Source organism: Pantherophis guttatus, chromosome 2 (assembly GCF_059756535.1).
Source record: "Pantherophis guttatus breed Tessera chromosome 2, ASM5975653v1, whole genome shotgun sequence".
Classification (NCBI taxonomy): domain Eukaryota; kingdom Metazoa; phylum Chordata; class Lepidosauria; order Squamata; family Colubridae; genus Pantherophis; species Pantherophis guttatus.
This window is the reverse complement of record NC_142064.1, coordinates 289,203,625-289,225,479: the sequence shown is the minus strand read 5'-3', so window position 1 is coordinate 289,225,479 and position 21,855 is coordinate 289,203,625. Positions and strand designations below refer to the sequence as shown.

General features: G+C 40.4%; 2 protein-coding genes across 2 annotated transcripts in view; both read left to right on the top strand.

Moving 5' to 3' along the window:
* LOC148116090 (uncharacterized) overlaps positions 1-18,902 on the top strand; it is a 54,247-nt gene extending 35,345 nt beyond the window's left edge. Inside the window, 4 exon segments of the mRNA XM_087884940.1 lie at positions 258-499; positions 614-1,685; positions 16,859-18,638; positions 18,640-18,902. Coding sequence (XP_087741066.1) covers positions 258-499; positions 614-1,685; positions 16,859-18,638; positions 18,640-18,772 — 3,227 coding nt within the window. The 3' untranslated portion in view covers positions 18,773-18,902.
* Positions 9,367-11,604, top strand: LOC148116091 (zinc finger protein with KRAB and SCAN domains 3-like). The gene is made up of 4 exons (XM_087884926.1): positions 9,367-9,487; positions 9,713-10,314; positions 11,100-11,214; positions 11,482-11,604. Exons 2-4 carry the CDS (start codon positions 9,901-9,903, stop codon positions 11,487-11,489), a joined length of 537 nt encoding a protein of 178 aa, XP_087741052.1. The 5' UTR covers positions 9,367-9,487; positions 9,713-9,900; the 3' UTR covers positions 11,490-11,604.
* Positions 18,903-21,855: the final 2,953 nt, after the last annotated feature.

The following is a 21,855-nucleotide window of genomic DNA, read 5'->3' as shown; positions in this document are numbered from 1 at the left end:
AAATAAGTTCCTTACATCTCAAAAAGTGATAGACACAAAAGAGAAGCCTTACAAATGTTTGGAATGTGGAACATGTTTTAGAACAAGCAGGCAACTTACTTCCCATAAGAGGGTCCACACAGGGGAGAAGCCGTATAAATGCAAAGAATCTGGTAACAGGTTCAGAAGACGTAGTAATCTTATTTCCCCTAAAAGGATCCACTCAGGAGAGAAACCATATAAATGCATGGAGTGTGGAAAGACGTTTGGTCAAAGAGGTCATCTTATTTCCCACAAAATGATCCACACAGGGGAGAAGCCGTATAAATGCATGGAATGTGGAATGACCTTTGCTTATAGAAATGGACTTACTATCCACAAAACGATCCACACAGGGGAGAAGCCATATAAATGCATGGAGTGTGGAAAGACTTTTGGTCGAAGAGATCATCTTATTTCCCATAAGAGAATCCACACAGGGGAGAAGCCGTATAAATGCATGGAATGTGGAAAGATCTTTGCTTATAGAAATGGACTTACTATCCACAAAACGATCCACACAGGGGAGAAGCTGTATAAATGCTTGGAGTGTGGAAAAATCTTTGCTCAAAGAAGTAATCTTATTCGCCATGAGAGGATCCACACAGGAGAGAAGCCATTTAAATGCATGGAGTGTGGAAAGACCTTTGCTCAGAGCTGTGACTTAAAAAAACATGAAAGGTTCCACACAGGGGAGAAACCATTTAAATGCATAGAATGTGGAAAGGCCTTTGTTCTAAGAGGTCATCTTATTTCCCATAAGAGGATCCACACAGGGGAGAAGCCTTATAAATGCATGGAATGTGGAAAGAGCTTCGCTTATAGTAATGGACTTACTATGCACAAAATGATACACACAGGGGAGAAGCCGTATAAATGCATGGAATGTGGAAAGACCTTTGCTTATAGAAATGTACTTACAATCCACAAAATGATCCACACAGGGGAGAAGCCGTATAAATGCTTGGAGTGTGGAAAGACCTTTGCTAAAAGAAGTTATCTTATTTGCCATAAGAGGATCCACACAGGAGAGAAGCCGTATAAATGCTTGGAGTGTGGAAAGACATTTGGTCAAAGAGGTCATCTTATTTCCCATAAGAGGATCCACACAGGGGAGAAGCCATATAAATGCATGGAATGTGGAAAGACCTTTGCTTCTAGAAATGGACTTACTATCCACAAAATGATCCACACAGGGGAGCAGCCGTATAAATGCATGGAATGTGGAAAAATCTTTGCTCAAAGAGGTAGTCTTATTCGCCATAAGAGGATCCACACAGGGGAGAAGCTGTATAAGTGCATGGAATGTGGAAAGAGCTTTGCTTATGGTAATGGACTTACTATCCACAAAATGATACACACAGGGGAGAAGCCGTATAAATGCATGGAATGTGGAAAGAGCTTTGCTTCTAGAAATGGACTTACTATTCACAAAATGATACACACAGGGGAGAAGCCGTATAAATGCTTGGAATGTGGAAAGATGTTTTCTCAAAGAAGTAATCTTATTTCCCATGAGAGGATCCACACAGGGGAGAAGCCGTATAAATGCATGGAGTGTGGAAAGACTTTTGCTCAGTGCAGTTACCTAAGAGTCCACGAAAGGATCCACACAGGGGAAAAACCATATAAATGCATGGAGTGTGGAAAGGCCTTTGCTCAGAAAGGTAGTCTTAATTCTCATAAAAGGATCCACGCTCAGAAGAAACTGTATAGCAATAGTAATTCCACTTAGACTTATATACCGCTCCACAATGCTTTACAGCACTCTTTGAGCAGTTTACAAAGTCAGCATATGGTGTCCAGCAATCTGGGTCCTCATTTTACCCCCCTCAGAAGGATGAAAGCTGAATCAACCATGACCCTGTCAGAATCAAATTTCTGGCTGTCGGCAATTACCTATAGTACTGCATTCTAACCACTGATCTACCACGTCTCTATAGGTTTTAATCTGTATGCATATTGTGCCTTTCGGATCCAAACGTGACAAGGTAGAATCCAAGAAAATGAAATTTAATGTGAAGAAAAGCAAACTTTTACACCTGGGCAGGAAAAACAGATTTCCTGAAACCTGGCTCGAAAATAGTAACTGTGAAGGGTCCTTGGAGTCAGAATGGATGATCAATGAAGCATGAATCACCTGTGTGCGGCAGCAGCCAAAAAAGCGAATACAATCCTTGGTTGTATAAACAGAGGTGTAGAATAAAAATCACATGAAGTATTAGTACCGCTCTATAAAGCCTTAGTAAGACCACACCCGGAATACCGCATCCTCTTTGGGTCATCATGTTACAAAAAAGTAGTTTTAAAGTTTGGAAAAAGTGAGAAGAAGAGCAGCTAAGCTGATTAAAATCTGGAAGACTAAAACAAGAACAGTTATAAGAACTGGGCATGGCTAGTCTAGTGAAGTGAAGGACCAGGGGGGACAGGATAGCAGTGTTCCAATATTTGAGGGGCTGCCACAGAGACGATGGGGTCCAAGGCACCTGAAGGCCAGACAAGGAATAATGGATGGAAACTTATCAAGGAGCGATTCTACCCAGAAATAAGGAGAAATTTTCTGACAGAACCATCAACCAATGGAAGAGCTTGCCTTCGGAATTTGTGGGCACTTCATCGCTGGTGGCTTTCAAGAGGAGATTGGACTGCCATTTGTCAGAAACAGTGTAGGGTCTTCTGCTTGGGTGGGTGGGGAGTGGACTAGATCAGTGGTTCCCAAAGTGGGCGGTACCGCCCCCGGGGGTGGGTGGGATGACCGTATGGGCAAAAATATTTGGGTTGTTGGGAGAGTTTAAGGTGTGAAAATGAGTAACATAAGGGGAAAGCTCTATTTAACTAGGAAATTGTGATAATTGAGATTGAGATTAATTGTATATTGTGTTGAAAGCAGAAATTGTTAAATTGTGGTTTGGAGGAATATATGGGGCAAATTATTTGGTTTATTATTATTGGTAAATATAATTAATTGATTGGTAAGAAATTGGATTACATGGAAATAATTGGAATATTCATGTTCATATTGATTAATATACAAAAAAGATAGTTATATAACTAATTGATTTATATTAAAATGTTGAATTTCTATTAAACAACTGTAATATTACATAATTAACCAATGTGAGGATGAATATAAAAATAGATGACAATGGGAAGGGGTATAATATAGAATAGAAGGGAAAAGTTGAATTTGATTAAGATTAGAGATGAGGATGAAGGGTAATATTGGTTTTTTTAAAAAATAGGGACTTCCTGTTTGCTCTCTGTCGCTGCCAGACAGTCCCTCGGGACTGCCAGCCCCGTCGCCTGTAAAGAGCCGCCTTTCCATCTGAAAGGCGGCTCGAAAAACTCCATTTCCATAAGGAAATGTGAGACAGAGCAGGGGAGGGCAGGTAGAGTTCTCTGCGAAGCCCCGAGAGTTTTTTTTTACTCTTGGGGGCGAAGCAGATGAAGCTCCCTATTTCCCTCGCCGCTGCTTCAGGCTTTGGGAGACCTCTGCTTTTTTGCAGAGCCAGGCGACGAGAACAAGCTTTTTAAAGAAAATTAACAGATTAATTAAAGAGGATGAGATCTGGACCTGTGACCCTAAATCGCAAGTATTTTCATTTACTTTATAAAAGATACTGAAGAAAGGAAAAAAGAATTTTAAAATCGTGACTGCCGAGACCTGAGAAGGGAAAGCTGAAAGGGAAAGTCCTTCCGTTTCTTAATAAGCCACAAAGTAGCGGAATAAATACTGCTGGCTATAATTCAAGAAAAAGTTCTCTTTTTTATGTTTTCTTTTTCCTGGAGATCTGATACTGATCTTGTTTGGAAAGAAGTTTTCTTTTCTGTTTTTAAAAGAGAGTTTGTCTGTGTGGAAATATGGCGTTTAAACTAACAAAGCCAGACAAACAAGCAGTGCGGGGGGGATTCCCCCATCTACAAACTATATGAACAAGTTTTAAACCTACAGACTCAGAAAACTGATTTTAATTTAATTGAATTTCTTTTGGAGGAGATTGTAAGAAGGGATGAGATTGTGAACCAGAATCTTGAAAAATTCAAGCAGGAAATTAAAGAATTGGTACAATTAAAGTATGATAATTTGCAACGAAAGATTGTAAGAATGACTAATGGTTTTACAGAAATTGATATAAAGTTGGATACAAATATTAATTTATTAGAGTCTAAAATGGAGGAAATTGATGATAAGATTTATAATTTGGACAATAAAATACAAAGAATTGAAAATGATTTGATAAATACTCAAGACAATAGCTTGGAAGAAAAATCTAAAATGGAAGCAGATCATAAGATTTGCAATGTACAAAATATAAAACAACGGATTGAAAAAGAAGTTTTAATGATGCAACACAGCTTTACAGAATTTGCGATTAGATTGAGAGGACTGCAGGAAAATAACAGAGATGATTTAAGGAAAATATCTGCTGAAATTCTGGCTGGGATTTTAAAGGTTCATCCTGAGGAAGTATTTTGCAGGATTGACAGAGTCTACAGAGTAAATTCTTGGATTGCAAAGCAAAGGCAACTGCCTAGAGATGTGGTGATTTACTTTACAGATAAAGAAATAAGAAATAATATTGTGCAAAAATCTTTTAACTCTACTTTACAACTGTATGGAAGAAAAATTTGGATATATAAAGAGTTACCGCCTAAGATGTTATTGGATAGAAAGAAATTTGGATTCCTGGTGACTGAGCTTAAAAAACAAAATATTTTATTTAGGTGGGATGTTCCAGTTGGTATAATATTGAGATATCAAGGAGAAAGATACCAATTAAATACTGTCGAAAAAGCGGAAGAATTTTATCATAAGATTTTGAAAATGAGCTCAACATTCTCATGCACAACACAAGATAAGCAGAAGGAGTTGGAAATAATGGAAAAACATCGAGCTACAGAGGTTTTTGTAGATGAATCGCCTTTGGATCCTTTAGATGTCTCAGTTGGATTACCCATAAATAAGAAAGAAGTGGCATCGGATTCTAATGTGATGACTCATCAAGTCACAGACAAGCATGGAAATCAATCAGTTGATATACAACTTATAGAAAAGAAACCTGAATGGCGATCTAAGCCACAAAAGCAAAACCAACAAGATTAAGTTATAGATCAGAACGAAAACCAAACAGTTGATATACAACTCGTAGAAAGGGAATTAGGATGGAAGTCAAACCCACAAAAAGTCAAGAAAAAAAGAAATAGGTCTCACAAAAACAAAAATTTTTAAACTAGGCAACAGTGAAGCCAGTTATCTAAAAGATGATTGAATACATGAAAAGACAGTTGAGGCGAAGTATTGGTTAATATTATCCTGAGGAGAGTGACAGACCTCTGTAATGCCGTAATTTTGGGATGTGAAAAGGGCCTTAAATTGTTGGATTGGAATTATCTATTTTGGATTCTTTGATAAATGTATTACGTTTATGCTGAGTTATATGGCAAGAGAGTTACGTTGGGGCATGCAGAAGATCTGGTTGTTACCCCATTATGATGGTTGGAATTAATAATCTTGAAGAAAGCCACTACTACAGATACTATATGGAATACAATTATAATGTCACTTGGGTGGTTGTTTTCTTTTTTTTATATATACATGAAGATACTTATTATTGATGGGGGCAGATGATAACTGAGGATTCTGAACATTCTGTTGGAATTGGGATGTTATGTTACCCTAATATGGGTGATGGATTTAACAATCCAGTGGAAAGACATCAAAGAAGATATTATATGGATTACAAGTTTAAAGTCATTGATTTTATCTATATAAGGGTATATTTTTTTTTAGCAGGGTGGGCAGAAGAATAAAGATATTAAGAATTGTTAAGTATGGAAATTTTGTAGGGAAGTGGGTGAAGACAGGCTAGTTTACTGATTGTTTAGTTTAAGAAAAGGGATGTTTAAGAGATATATTTATGGGGGTAGAGGAAATGGACAGATTATGAGTTGAATAAATGTTAAATGTTAAATTAGGATTTATTATATAGTTTTATAGTGGAAGGCTGCTTTGAAATGTTATATTAATATACACAAAAGATTAAATGTTAAATTAGGATTTATTATATAGTCTTAAAGTGGAAGGTTGTTTTGAAATGTTATATTAATATACATACAAGGTTTGATTTAAGAGATATATGTATGGGGAGGAGAAAAAGGGCAGATTATTGTTAAATTGGGAGTTATAATAATATTACTATGCTAAACCAGAAATTATTATATAATGTTATAGTAGAATGTTTTTTTGAAATGTATAGTAAAGGGGGACATAATAATATTATTAGAAAGAAAGGGTCAGTATTTGGGGGATGGAGTAAGGGGATAGTAAAGTATTATATAATCTGTTATGAATTTGGATTTTACTTTGAAGAAGTCACAGGGGGAGGGGTGGAGAGGGGGGTTAGGGAGGAGGGGGGAGAAAAAAGGGGGGAAAATCTGTATTTGAAAAACTTTTTCAATAAAAAAAATAGATGAGGAATAAATATGGCAAAAAGGAAATATAGAAATTGTAAATTTAATTAAAATGACTAAACACTGTTTAAATTTGTGAACCGGCCAAATACTCTGTTCAAAGAAAATACATTATATGTTTGTATGTGTGTTTCTAATTATTGCTATTTATTCATATTTGTTCTCTTTTATTCTTTAAAGTTTAACAATCCATTCTTTATCTTAATAGCTTCATATTTGTTTGGGGTTGCCTTTCTTCCATTTCATCTTTTTTATTGTACAGCAATCTTTCTCCTCAAACCTACCACCTCTCTTTTCTTTCCTTCTTACTTTCTCTTCCCCCCACCCTCTTTTTCTCCTCCCTACTTCCTCTTTCTTTCTCCTTCTCCTCCTCTCTTCCTCCCTCTCTTACCCTCACTCTTACTCTAATTTCCCTTCCCTTCCTTCCTCCCTTCTCTTCCTTCCCTCTCTCTCCTTCCTTCTTCCATCTCTCTACTCCTTCCTTCCTTCCCAATGCTTCAACAACATGCTGGAAATGTGGAAAGGAGGTTGGCACCTCCTTTCATATGTGGTGGTCCTGCCCTGAGACAAAAAAGTTTTGGATAAAAATACAAAATTGGCTACGAGAAATAATGGAAGAAGATATAAAACTTTCCCCTGAAATCTTTCTATTAGGAATGATCAGAGATGGACTCCCCAAAGATAAGATAACATCTTACAATACATGTCGTTACAGCAGCCAGGTTAATCTTTGCAAAATACTGGAAAGACAAACAAACCCTTCCAGAGGTGGCAATAATAAACAAAATTCTAGAATGTGCAGAAATGGTAAAATTAACAAGTGTTCTTAACGATGATACGAATTCAAAATTCAAGGCGGTAAATCGAACTAATAAATAAATAAATAAAAACAGACGTGTGGGAAGTAAAACGGAATGGAGCTATTTCAAAGCATTAAGGAAATATTTGATTGTATTGACCAAAAACTGGAAATTATATTAGAAGGGATAATAGGCAAAGACCAGAACAACAAGGAAAGAATGAACTCATCAGAAGGAACGGAGGGGAAAGCAGAACTGAGAAACCAGCAAGAAGACAACAAGGAGAAGATATTCCTAAAAATAATAGCAATTAAGGAACTAAAAAAGGAGGAAAATGCTGTGAAAGACTTAAAAAGGGAACAGGAGAAACAGGAAGAGAACTGGGGAAAAGAGATGGGGCCTAGAACAGATAGTTTTGGAATTAGACAGTAGGAAAGGGTAGAGAAGGAAGAAAAAGTTAGATTGCGTAGTCAGAAGATAGATCTAGAAGTAGATGGAGTAAGAGACTTAAGGGATGAATATGGGAGGCAAGCCAAAAAGAAAGTAAGATTAAAGGTTTGGATGCGGGCAAGAGATGATGGATAAGGGAGAAAAAAAAGAGTAAAGGAATCCTTTATAAATCTATTTTAATAATATGTATTAATATTAGAATTATATAGTTTGGTTAATTATTTTATAAGTAGTGTGATAGACATTAGGATAATATCTTAATATAAATAGATATGAAGAATGGAATAGGGGAAATAAGAAAAATTATGAATAAGAATTAACAAGTGAAAATTAGAATTTAATGATGGTATTATTAAAGATGCATAAAAATATTGGCAGTGAAATGCTAGAACTAAATAACAAGTGATTAGATAATGAAATAATACATTTTAAAGTAAACGTGTATTAACAGTAGAATTATATTAGAATTAAATGGGTGATTAGATAATGAAAGAATATGTTTTAAAGTACACGTGTATTAGGGACGGTGGGAGAGCAGCAGGAGGTGGTCCTGCAAGTCCCCCGGGCCTAAGCCATGAAGGGCTTTATAGGTAAGCACCGGTACCTTGAAACAAATCAGGAACGCCACCGGCAGCCAGTGCAGCTCACGCAGGAGAGGTCAAGAAGGACCAAGTTGGAGGAACAACCCCCATCCCTGGCCCGCCAGAGATCATTTACTAGTTACTTGCTAAAAGATGCATAAAATTCTCAATGGAGCCTTCAGCTTTTCGTGTTTTGCTTTTTCCTTTCCTTTTTCTCTTTTCATTTATAGTCTAATGATATATTCCTGCAATCAATTCCCCAAGGGCCTTAAGCTTCCTAGTCACATTTCTTGAGGTGAATTTCCTACTCAATCCCTATATAAAAATGGCTTTTCCACATCATAGTTTAGCTTTCTATTCCTTTTTCAGGATCTTCCTTTTCTTTCATCAGAAGAGACCGGAGGGGTCCCTGCCCTTTCTCCTTCCCCCTTTGCGGAGAGGCTGAGCGAATAGTTTGAGAAGGGCAGCTGCATGTATTGAATTAGAGAAATAAAAAAAGAAATGAATTAAAATCATTTTCCTGAATTGTGGCCTTCCTGCCTGTGGCCCATCTGCCTCCTCTTCAGGCGGAAATTCCCAACAACCGCAAGACACAAGCTGTCTTTCCCACAGAAGCTCCTGGTCCTCCTCTTCTGACCGCCCGGCTGTTTCTGACAGGATTTGGACCCTTTGGAGGCCTCCCACAATCTCTGCGGAGCCTTCAGGGCGGCTGTTCTTGAGGGAAGCGAGTTCAAATCCTCCAGAGAGATTTTTCTTCATCTCCACAGACGGTTCCTGGACAGGAAAGAGAGGAAGATGGAGAAAGTGGCGCCTCTGAAAACCACAAAGGTTTTCTTTGGCTGGCAGGCATTGAGGGGCCTTTCCTCCTACTCCCAAGCCCATCATCCCTGCCCTCTCCTTTCCCCTCAGACGCGCTCCTCTTTCCCGCCCTTTCTGCAATCCTGGCACTTTGCCCCTATCCACCAGGGGGCGCTCTCCGCCAAGGGAAGGGAACTCCCGGTGCTTCCCCATTGGTCCACAGGAGGGCGAACGTCACAGCCGTCTTTGTAGGGGGTGGCCGGGAAGGAAGTAACATCATGAAAGCATGCCGCTCTAGGACGGTGCACTCTCTCTCCTTAACCCCGCAGAAGGCGGAGAGTCTGGGGGGGGAATCCAGACGTTCCCCTGGTGAGTTGGGGGCTCTTCCCGGGCAAAGGGAGGCAGAGGAGGGAAAGACCTTCGCCTGGCCCTCCTCCGGCTTCAACCCCAGCTCCCATGCTCCCCAGCCACCCTTTCCATTGAAAGAGCCCGAGTGGGGGGAGGAGAGGGTCAGCCTTGCGGAAGCCCAGAAGGTTGTTCATTGGCTCAATTCCACTTTCTAATTCTTGGCATTTATTTTTCTTTCCATCTCAGATACACAAAGTCGAAAGCATTTGTAATCTTTGCAAGGCAAAATTTTCTCTTGGGGGGAAAAAAAGAGCGGAATAACTTGCAGGGATCAGTCCTGCAGCACCAGAAATGGTCCCGTGAAGGAAAAGGCATCTGGAGACCCACCAGAGTCCTTGGAGCCATTTGCAGTTGTTCTGCAGGAGAGAGAAAGGATGGAGACACAACCTTTTGGAAAGGAGGGAAGCGGAAAAGGCCCTTCAGCTGCTCAGCCTGGGAATTGGGGGAAGCTCTGGACAAGGACTGGGCAGAAGTTCCTGAAGGAGGAAACCATCCTCCCTTCAGAAGTTCAGCCCTGGAACTTCATCCAATACCAGGAGGCTGAAGGTCCCCGAGGACTTTGCAGCCGACTCCATGACTTTAGTAGGCGATGGCTGAGACCAGAAAAGCACACCAAAGCCCAGATGTTGGACCTGGTGGTTCTGGAGCAGTTCCTGGCTCTTCTGCCCCCAGAGATGGAGAGCTGGGTGCGGGAGTGTGGAGCAGAGACCAGCTCCCAGGTGGTGGCTCTGGTGGAAGGCCTCCTCCTGTGCCAGGTGGAGGAGCACAAGGAGCAGGTCGAGTTGCAGGTAAGAGTTCAAAAGAGAATAGAGAATCTGTTTGAATACTTCACCCCTCCTTCCCAAACTTCTCTGACATTCATAATATGTGGTGATGTCCCACCTATTCTTGTAGGACATTGTTCCATTGTTTTCTCATTCAACCACATGGATGGATATTGTATGTATGTATTTATGTATGTATGTATGTAGACTTCTATACTGCTTCATAGTGCTTTATAGCCCTCTCTAAGCGGTTTACAAAGTTAGCATATTGCATATTGTTATCATATAGCCCCCAACAATCTGGGTCCTCATTTTACCCACCTCGGAAGGATGGAAGGCTGAGTGAACCCCGAGCCGGTGAGATTTGATCTGCTGAACTGCAGTCAGCTTTTTTTTTTTTTTTGCTTTAATTTATATGCTGCCCTTCTCCGGAGACTCAGGGCGGCTTACAATGCGTTAAGCAATAGCCTTCATACTTTTGTATATTTATACAAAGTCAGTTTATTGCCCCCATAATCTGGGTCCTCATTTCACCTACCTTTGAAAGGATGGAAGGCTGAGTCAACCTTGAGCCTGATGAGATTTGAACTTGCAGTAATTGCAAGCAACAGATGTTAATAACAGCGCTTTAGTCCACTGTACTACAGGCTCTTTAAAGCTGAAGTAGCTGCAGTACTGCACTCTAACCACTGCGCTACCTCAGCTCCTATCCGATATTGGGGGCTTTGAGTTTGTATTCACAATATACAAATCCACTTTACGTCATGTGATGTACATTAATTCTGCTAATTCCTTCCTTCTATTGGAAGTGCTGCACTGTGGAGATCAGAGATCCTGAGGGAAAGAAGAACACACCAAATCCCCCTCCGCAGCTATTTTTCAGGAGGATCCCTTGGGAGGATCAAAGTCAGGACACCTCAGGAGGTAACTGAAGATCTTCCGATTACCCATCTGTCTTACGTTTGCTCTCTCTTCTTTTCTATACAATACCTCCTCCTATTTATACTTCTCCACACTAATTACATCTGCAGATAATTGCCCAGCGACTGACACCCTCCGCTTTCTTGCTCTTTGCTTACTTGCTCGGCTGCCATGAAACGGGGGGAGGGGGGAGCTATTGGAATTCTTGGGAGGGGGGAAGCGAGCTTCAGGAGAAAAGAAAGTAAAACTTTGCAGCGGTTTTCTTTGAAGCTGGCTGATGTCTCCAGGTCAACGGCTGTGGCATAGCAAGAGGATGACACTGCCAGACGTTTGCTCCCATATGACCCCTGGAGAACCTGTGGATTGGATGATTTACGATGGACAGTTGGGGGGAGATGTTTTCTATATGTGATTTTCGTGCCTTTGCTTCAGACCTTGCTTTTCTTTGACTGCATTCAGTTCTTATCCAGTAAAAGTTACCTTTCTCTATGAAAATGGAGTCAGGGGTTTTCTTTCTTGGATAATGAAAGGAGGCCATCCTGACAGCGACCCTCTTTAGGTGAGCCTCCTCCACCTGGGGAAGGAGGAGATTGAGGTCTACCTAACAGGCATGCTGTGGTTTTTCTGGAAGACAAAATCGCTTGACTTTGTTCCCAGTTGGATGTCGGTGTGGTTGCTAGTCTGGTGGAAGCCTCTGAGGCAGGTTCTTGCTCTGATATCTGGGAACGGTTTGACCCTGTTGCTCCTGGGGAAGTGGACAGGATCCTAGGGAGTATGGGTGGGTGCAAGCACCTGTGTTTTAGACCCATGCCCTGCCTGGCTTGGGAAAGCTTCCTGGGAGATGACAGGTGGGTGGACGCTGGTGGTCATTAATGCTTCCCTACAGGAGGGGGCAGTGCCCCAGCACTTGAAGGACGCTGTGGTCCACCCTCTTCTTAAGAAACTATCCCTGGATTCCACCCTGTTGAAGAATTTCCAACCTGACTCCAGTCTTCCCTTCTTGGGGAAGGTGGTTGAGAAGGTGATTGTGCAGCAGCTCCAGAGGTTGTTTTTATATATCTATATCTATACCTATACCTATACCTATACCTATCTATCTATCTATCTATCTATGGTTTCGTGCTTGTGCGAGCAAAGCGTAATCGGAACTGCCGTCTCTCTATAAATACTGGCGGGAAGGTGTGGAGTGCTTGACAATACATACAGTCAGGTCCAGAAATATTGGGACAGAGGGGGAGAGAGACAGAGACAGAGAGAGATACAGAGAGAGAGGGGAGGGAAGGAGGCAGAGGAGAGAGACAGATGTCAAAAGAATTTTGTGGTTTCCGGTGTTCTTTAACAACTGGTAATCTGCCCTAGTGAGTGGCTGGAAAGATGTGGGGGGGTGTCATGTGACTGCTGGAAGTGAGTGACGTTGAGTTGGCCACGCCCACCCAGATTTTGTGGCTTCTGGTGTTTTCTGTGGGTGTTTACTGTTTGGTGTTTTCTGTGGGAAACGGGCCCAAATGGCTCTTTGAGTATTTAAGGTTGCAGACCTGTGTCCTAGACTCACGACTCCTGCTCAAAGAGCAGGTGGCGGTCATGTGCAGGAGGACATTTGTGCAACTACTATGGGTTGTGCGCCAGTTACGTCCCTTTCTGGATTGACAATCCCTACTCACAGTCAGTCATGCCCTAGTCACTTCCCTTCTTGACTGTTGCAACACGCTCTACGGAAGCTCCAGTTGATGCAAAATGCAGCGGCCCACATAGTTTTGTGCAGACCCCGTTGTGCACAAGTATCTCCTGCAGGAACTGCATTGGCTGCCAATTTGCTTCCTGGTACAATTCAAGGTGCTGGTTGTCACCTTTAAAGCCCTTCATGGCTTGGGACCAGGTTATCTGAGGGACCATCTCTTACTGGTTACATCTGCCCGAGCCACCACAGTGCGGAGACAGGGAATGTTGCGGGTCTCATCCCCTAGGACAGGGGTCAGCAACCTGCGGTTCTGGAGCCGCATGTGGCTCTTTCACTCCTCTGCTGCGGCTCCCTGTCACTCAAAATATGCGTTGCAACTGCCAATTTGCGATACCTGCCAGCACACGATTTATTGAGCTTTTCAAACTTTAGTAGGCCAACCATGGATAAAGCTGCCTTGAGTCGCCATGTGCGAATAGGCGGAATATAAATTGTCTAAAATCAATCAATAAATAAAATATTTTGTTATTTATTTTGAAATTATTTATTCCTTACAGAGAAAGAAAGAATGAAATGTTCTGGTTTTCATGACGGTGATAAAACAGCGGTTGAACCTCTAAATCAGGTAAGAAAAGGAAAAGTTATAAAGATTTGTATTCTCGCCTTCAGGAAGTGAAGTGGGTGTGCAGAATGCTCTCTCCTTCTGTTCCTCCCCTTGTTTGGACTGGGTTATTTTTGTGTCCTTCCACAACATGGAATGTAGAATAGCAGGTTGAAGTTGCTGTCAGCCAGTATAGCTTCCTCTGGTTGTCTTGTTCTGCTAGGTGCTCCTCCAACTTTGCCTTTACAAGAAGCACTTCTTTTAACGTCCTTGAAGAATTAGGAATAAACGTATCACAGTGGTAGGAACTGCTGGACCACCTTTCTTTTTGTAATTTATCAAGCTCCTAAGGTACGGATTAAGAGAATTGGAAGGACCTTGTAGGTCATCTAGTCCAACCTCCTACACCATTTCTGACAGTTGGCAGTGTAGTCTCTTCTTTAAAGCTCCCAGTGATGAAGCTCCTATGAAACTTCAGTTCCATTGGTTGATTGCTTTCACTGTAAGAAAACGTTTCCTTATTTTCTGGTTAAATTTGTCCTTATTGAGTTTCGATCCATTACTCCTTGTCTGGCCTTCAGGTGCTTTGGAAAATAGCTTGATCCCCTCCTCTCTACCCCTCAAATATTGGAGCACTGCTACCCTGTCTCCCCTGGTCCTTCTCTTCACTAGCCAACCATGCCCAGTTCCTGCACTTGTTCATTGTATGTTTTAGCCTCCAGTCCCCTCATCATCAGTTGCTTTTCCTTGCACTCTTTCTAGAGTCACAATATCTTTGTTACATCATGGCAACTAATACCGGATGCAAAGTTCCTAAGTGTGGTCTTACCAAGGCATTCTAAAGTGGCACTAATACTTCATGTGATCTTGATTCTATCCCTCTCTTAATGCAACCTATGATTCTGTTGGGTGTTTTTTGACAACTGTAGCACACTGCTGGCTCATGTTTAAGTGATTGTCCACTAGGACTCCAAGATCCCTGTTCCACTTACTACTGTAGAGCCAGGCATCACCTATCCTATGGCAGTGCATTTGGTTTTTCTTTCCTAAATGTAGCACATTACATTTCTCACCATTGAGGTTCATTTTGTTAGAAGTGCCAATCTGTCAATCCTTCTATATCTCAAGCCTCGTGCAGTGTTGGTATTCCTGTCAATTTGGTCGTCTGCGAATTTGATGAGTTCCCCTTCTATCCCCTTGTCTAAATCATTGATGATGAGGAACAGATCTTGCGAATCCTCCTGTTCTGTTCTTTTCTCCCTGTTCAGGAAAGTCTTGTGTCCTTTGAGGAGGTGGCTGTGTATTTCTCTGAGGAGGAATGGTCTCAGCTGGATCCTGACCAGAAAGCCCTGCATTTGGAAGTCATGCTTGAAAACTATAGGAACGTGGCCTCTCTCGGTAAGAGTTTTCTTTTCCCAAATCAGAGAGTTCAAGAAGACAAATTATAGTTAATTTTTATTAAAAAATCACTAATCAAATATCGTCTCCTGGGAGGAAGAAGGAAAGTATCTGGTCTTCTCGTACCCCAAGGAAGGAAGGAAAGAGTCAGTGTCTCTTTGCTGAGATACTTTTGGGGCATTCCTTATCTGTATTTTTCCATTTCTATTTGAACTTATCTGTGGAGGCTGAGAAGAACGGGGTGTGCTTTTATGTGCCCTCTGGAGATCATGTGAGAAGAATGTGTTGTCATTTGTTCTCTGAAACCTCCCCAAATTGTGTGAGAACAGAACTTTCACACTCAGGCCATGGAAGAGCATTCTCCCAATCCAATTCAAGGTCAAAGGCGTCATGAAATGTGACTCAGAGCATCCTAGGATACAGATATTCCCCGAGTTACAACAGTTCACTAAGCAACCATACCAAGTTACGATCTAGCCCTCTCCCAGTCCTGAAATAATAAATGTTACAGAACCACAACCATCATTCACACTTACAAATGGCAGCAGAAGTGTTGCAACAACAATCATCCTACCTGCACCTCCACCCCACCCTTTTCGGACTTACGTTACGAGGACGTAGCGAGCCGTCGGTTCCTTTGCCTGCTTGGGTTCATTTGCAGAAAAAAGAGGCCTAAAGTAGTGAGAGATACACAAGATCAATAGTGGGAAATCTGGCACTACTGATCTCACATGATCTCACACTAGATAACTTTAGGCCTCTGTTCTCTGCTCACCAAGGGCTGCACGAGATCCAGGGCAAAATGCTTTAGAAACAAAGGGGAGGCCTCTTTGTTTTCAAAGACTTTTGCCCTGGATCTCGTGCAGTCCACAGTTTGTAAGGAACACAGGAGTAAAGTACTACAGTTCAAGATCACGCAAGATCATTAGTGTGAGATCTTGCACTTCTCGTCTTGTGTGATCTCGCACTAAAGTAGTTTATAATAGTAGATAATTGTAAAGAAAGAGATGTTTTCTAGAAATTTTCAAAGCTTTCAGGACTCATGAATATAGAAATCATCCCGTCTATATCACACCACTGTAAGCATGCAAACATACAACCTAATGGAATTTTGGAAAAATTCAGAAGGAAATTCATTTGACTTTGTACGGTTTGATCTTTTTCTCTAACCTCGTTATTATTTTCATTTCTCTTTTGCTTTGAAGGTAATAATGGACAGGAGAATCAACATTTCTGTGAACTGTTCCAAGTGATTAATGCTAAAGATGGAACGGAGAAGTTTGGAATTCGAATGGAACCAGAAACCCATGATAGAAACGAGTCAAATGATTGGAATCAGGAAAGCTCATCTTCCACCGATGCTCCAATGCAAGACTTTCTTGCCCAACAGGAGAAAATAAGGAAAAAATATATTGGGGAAAGTGTGAAGCCAATCAAAGCTAAATTACAAGTAAATGAACACTATTCAAGCCAAAACAAAGGAGAAGATGCTTTAAGGAGACACAACAGACAAAGTTACAACGGGAAATTCATTCCTTCTCTTGGAAATAAGTTCCTTACATCTGAAAAAGTGATGGACACAAAACAGAAGCCTTACAAATGTTTGGAATGTGGAACATGTTTTGGAACAAGCAGGCAACTTACTTCCCATGAAGGGATTCACACTGGGGAGAAGCTATACAAATGCAGAGAGTCTGGTAACAGGTTAAGAAGACGTAGTAATCTTATTTCCCCTAAAAGGATCCACTCAGGAGAGAAACCATATAAATGCATGGAGTGTGGAAAGACGTTTGGTCGAAAAGGTCATCTTATTTCCCACAAAATGATCCACACAGGGAAGAAGCCGTATAAATGCATGAAATGTGGAAAGACCTTTGCTTATAGAAATGTACTTACTATCCACAAAACGATCCACACAGGGGAGAAGCCGTATAAATGCTTGCAGTGTGGAAAGACCTTTGCTCAAAGAGGTCATCTTATTTCCCATATGAAGATTCACACAGGGGAGAAGCCGTATAAATGCATGGAGTGTGGAAAGACCTGTGCTCAAAAAAGTTATCTTATTTCCCATATGAAGATCCACACAGGGGAGAAGCCGTATAAATGCTTGGAGTGTGGAAAAATCTTTGCTCAAAGAAATAATCTTATTCACCATGAGAGGATCCACACAGGGGAGAAGCCGTATAAATGCATGGAGTGTGGAAAGACCTTTGCTCAAAGAAGTAATCTTATTTCCCATATGAAGATCCACACAGGGGAGAAGCCGTATAAATGCTTGGAGTGTGGAAAAAACTTTGCTCAAAGAAGTAATCTTATTCACCATGAGAGGATCCACACAGGGGAGAAGCCGTATAAATGCATGGAGTGTGGAAAGACCTGTGCTCAAAGAGGTAATCTTATTTCCCATATGAAGATTCACACAGGGGAGAAGCCGTATAAATGCATGGAGTGTGGAAAGACCTGTGCTCAAAGAGGTAATCTTATTTCCCATATGAAGATTCACACAGGGGAGAAGCCGTATAAATGCATGGAGTGTGGAAAGGCCTTTGTTCTAAGAAGTCATTTTATTTCCCATAAGAGGATCCACACAGGGGAGAAGCCGTATAAATGCATGGAATGTGGAAAGACCTTTGCTTCTAGAAGTGGACTTACTATCCACAAAACGATCCACACAGGGGAGAAGCTGTATAAATGCTTGGAGTGTGGAAAAATCTTTGCTCAAAGAAGTAATCTTATTCGCCATGAGAGGATCCACACAGGAGAGAAGCCATTTAAATGCATGGAGTGTGGAAAGACCTTTGCTCAAAGCTGTGACCTAAGAAAACATGAAAGGATCCACACAGGGGAAAAGCCATTTAAATGCATAGAATGTGGAAAGAGCTTTGCTTCTAGAAATGGACTTACTATCCACAAAACGATCCACACAGGGGAGAAGCCGTATAAATGCATGGAGTGTGGAAAGACGTTTGGTCAAAGTGGTCATCTTATTTCCCACAAAATGATCCACACAAGGAAGAAGCCATATAAATGCATGGAATGTGGAAAGACCTTTGCTTATAGAAATGTACTTACTATCCACAAAACGATCCACACAGGGGAGAAGCCGTATAAATGCATGGAGTGTGGAAAGACCTTTGCTCAAAGAAGTTATCTTATTTCCCATATGAAGATCCACACAGGGGAGAAGCTGTATAAATGCTTGGAGTGTGGAAAAATCTTTGTTCAAAGAAGTAATCTTATTCACCATGAGAGGATCCACACAGGGGAGAAGCCGTACAAATGCATGGAGTGTGGAAAGACCTTTGCTCAAAGAAGTAATCTTATTTCCCATATGAAGATCCACACAGGGGAGAAGCCGTATAAATGCATGGAGTGTGGAAAGACCTGTGCTCAAAGAGGTAATCTTATTTCCCATATGAAGATTCACACAGGGGAGAAGTCGTATAAATGCATGGAATGTGGAAAGACCTTTGCTTCTAGAAGTGGACTTACTATCCACAAAACGATCCACACAGGGGAGAAGCTGTATAAATGCTTGGAGTGTGGAAAAATCTTTGCTCAAAGAAGTACTCTTATTCGCCATGAGAGGATCCACACAGGAGAGAAGCCATTTAAATGCATGGAGTGTGGAAAGACCTTTGCTCAGAGCAGTGACCTAAGAAAACATGAAAGGATCCACACAGGGGAGAAGCCGTATAAATGCATGGAATGTGGAAAGAGCTTTGCTTATAGTAATAGACTTACTATCCACAATGATACACACAGGGGAAAAACCGTATAAATGCATGGAGTGTGGAAAGGCCTTTGCTCAGAAAGGTAGTCTTAATTCTCATAAAAGGATCCACGCTCAGAAGAAACTCTATAGCATTAGTAATTCCACTTAGACTTATATACCGCTCCACAATGCTTTACAGCACTCTTTGAGCAGTTTACAAAGTCAGCATATGGTGTCCAGCAATCTGGGTCCTCATTTTACCCACCTCAGAAGGATGAAAGCTGAATCAACCATGACCCTGTCAGAATCAAATTTCTGGCTGTGGGCAATTACCTATAGTACTGCATTCTAACCACTGATCCACCACGTCTCTATAGATTTTGATCTGTATGCATATTGTGCCTTTCGGATCCAAACGAGACAAGGTAGAATCCAAGAAAATGAAATTTAATGTGGAGAAAAGCAAACTTTTACACCTGGGCAGGAAAAACAGATTTCCTGAAACCTGGCTCGAAAATAGTAACTGTGAAGGGTCCTTGGAGTCAGAATGGATGATCAATTAAGCATGAATCACCTGTGTGCGGCAGCAGCCAAAAAAGCGAATACAATCCTTGGTTGTATAAACAGAGGCATAGAATAAAAATCACATGAAGTATTAGTACCGCTCTATAAAGCCTTAGTAAGACCACACCCGGAATACCGCATCCTCTTTGGGTCATCATGTTACAAAAAAGTTGTTGAAAGTTTGGAAAAAGTGAGAAGAGCATCTAAGCTGATTAAAATCTGGAAGACTAAAACAAGAACAGTTATAAGAACTGGGCATGGCTAGTCTAGTGAAGAGAAGGACCAGGGGGGACAGGATAGCAGTGTTCCAATATTTGAGGGGCTGCCACAGAGAGAATGGGATCCAAGGCACCTGAAGGCCAGACAAGGAATAATGGATGGAAACTTATCAAGGAGCGATTCTACCCAGAAATAAGGAGAAATTTTCTGACAGAACCATCAACCAATGGAAGAGCTTGCCTTCGGAATTTGTGGGCACTTCATCGCTGGTGGCTTTCAAGAAGAGATTGGACTGCCATTTGTCAGAAACACTGTAGGGTCTTCTGCTTGGGTGGGGGTGGTGGACTAGATCAGTGGTTCCCAAAGTGGGCGGTACCACCCCCGGGGGTGGGTGGGATGACCTTATGGACAAAAATATTTGGGTTGTTGGGAGAGTTTAAGGTGTGAAAATGAGTAACATAAGGGGAAAGCTCTATTTAACTAGGAAATTGTGATAATCGAGATTGAGATTAATTGTATATTGTGTTGAAAGCAGAAATTGTTAAGTTGTGGTTTGGAGGAATATATGGGGCAAATTATTTGGTTTATTATTATTGGTAAATATAATTAATTGATTTGTAAGAAATTGAATTACATGGAAAAAATTGGAATATTCATGTTCATATTGATTAATATACAAAAAAATAGTTATATAACTAATTGATTTATATTAAAATGTTGAATTTCTATTAAACAACTGTAATATTACATAATTAACCAATGTGAGGATGAATATAAAAATAGATGACAATGGAAAAGGGTATAATATAGAATAGAAGGGAAAAGTTGAATTTGATTAAGATTAGAGATGAGGATGAAGGGTAATATTGGTTTTTTTTAAAAATGGATGAGGAATAAATATGGCAAAAAGGAAATATAGAAATTGTAAATTTAATTAAAATGACTAAACACTGTTTAAATTTGTGAACCGGCCAAATACTCTGTTCAAAGAAAATACATTGCATGTTTGTATGTGTGTTTCTAATTATTGCTATTTATTCATATTTGTTCTCCTTTATTCTTTAAAGTTTAACAATCCATTCTTTATCTTAATATCTTCATATTTGTTTGGGGTTGGTTTTCTTCCCTTTCATCTTTTTTATTGTACAGCAATCTTTCTCCTCAAACCTACCACCTCTCTCTTTTCTTTCCATCTTACTTTCTCTCCCCCCCTTCTTCTCCTCCCTACTTCCCCTTCCTTTCTCCTTCTCCTCTCTTCCTCCCTCTCTTACCCTCACTCTTACTCTAATTTCCCTTCCCTTCCTTCCTCCCTTCTCCACCTTCCCTCTCTCTCCTTCCTTCTTCCATCTCTCTACTCCTTCCTTCATCCCTCTCTTACCCTCACTCTTACTCTAATTTCCCTTCCCTTCCTTCCTCCCTTCTCCTCCTTCCCTCTCTCTCCTTCCTTCTTCCATCTCTCTACTCCTTCCTTCATCCCTCTCTATTGCTGTATTCATTTTCAATTTTGTATTTTCCACTATGGAGTCCAGGCAACCCCGCTCTGTCTTTTATTTATCAAGTATATCTCTCAAAACTTCCCCTCATCTTTTTAATTTAATTTTAATTTTTTTAATTTAATTATTAAAATTTAATAATTTAATAATTAAAATTAAATTAAAAGTATATTTCTCAAAATTTCCCCTCATCTTTTAAATTATTAGCAGTATATTTCATCTTACTCCATTTTTTTTAAATCTTTACTCAATCTTCCAATCCTTAGACTTTTTACTTTTAACAATATATTTTTACTTTACTTCTTACAAGTATATCGTTTGAATCATTTTTTGCATTTCAATTTCATTGTTTTACATTTAATTTCCATATTCCATCTTATTCAATTAATTTTTATAATTTATTTTCTCCTCTTCGTGCTTCTTCCAATATCATTGTCTTTCACATTACATTGTTCTATTTTCCATTTAGCAGCATTTTCACATATAATTTCTACAACTGGCATCCTTCTCTTTATTAACAAATTAATGTTTTCACTGACTCTTAACCCTTTTCTCTTAGTCTCTCCACAGTTCCCTTTCTTGATGTGTGTTTGTCTAAAAAATAAACTTTTTATCAAAAAAACAAAGCAAAAAAGGTAGGTGCGTCTTATATTCCGGTGAGTCTTATACTCCGAAAAATACGGTATTTGTCGAAGCAGCGAACAGACACTTGGAAACAATACCGGAGAATTTAAGAGGAAAAACAATTACTTTTTAAAATAAATAGAAATTTGGATTCTCAAAGTTAAAGATGTGGTATTGAAGAGGCATTTGTAAAATGCTGCAATTATAATCCCAAACTCTTTTTCTAATACTGCTCATTTACTGGATTTACAATTTAAAACAGTTAAATCATACTTGCTAATAACATTGTAGAGAGGCTGAACAGACTGAAGCGAGAGTGACATCTGCTGATGAAAGGGCAACTGTAATCGTT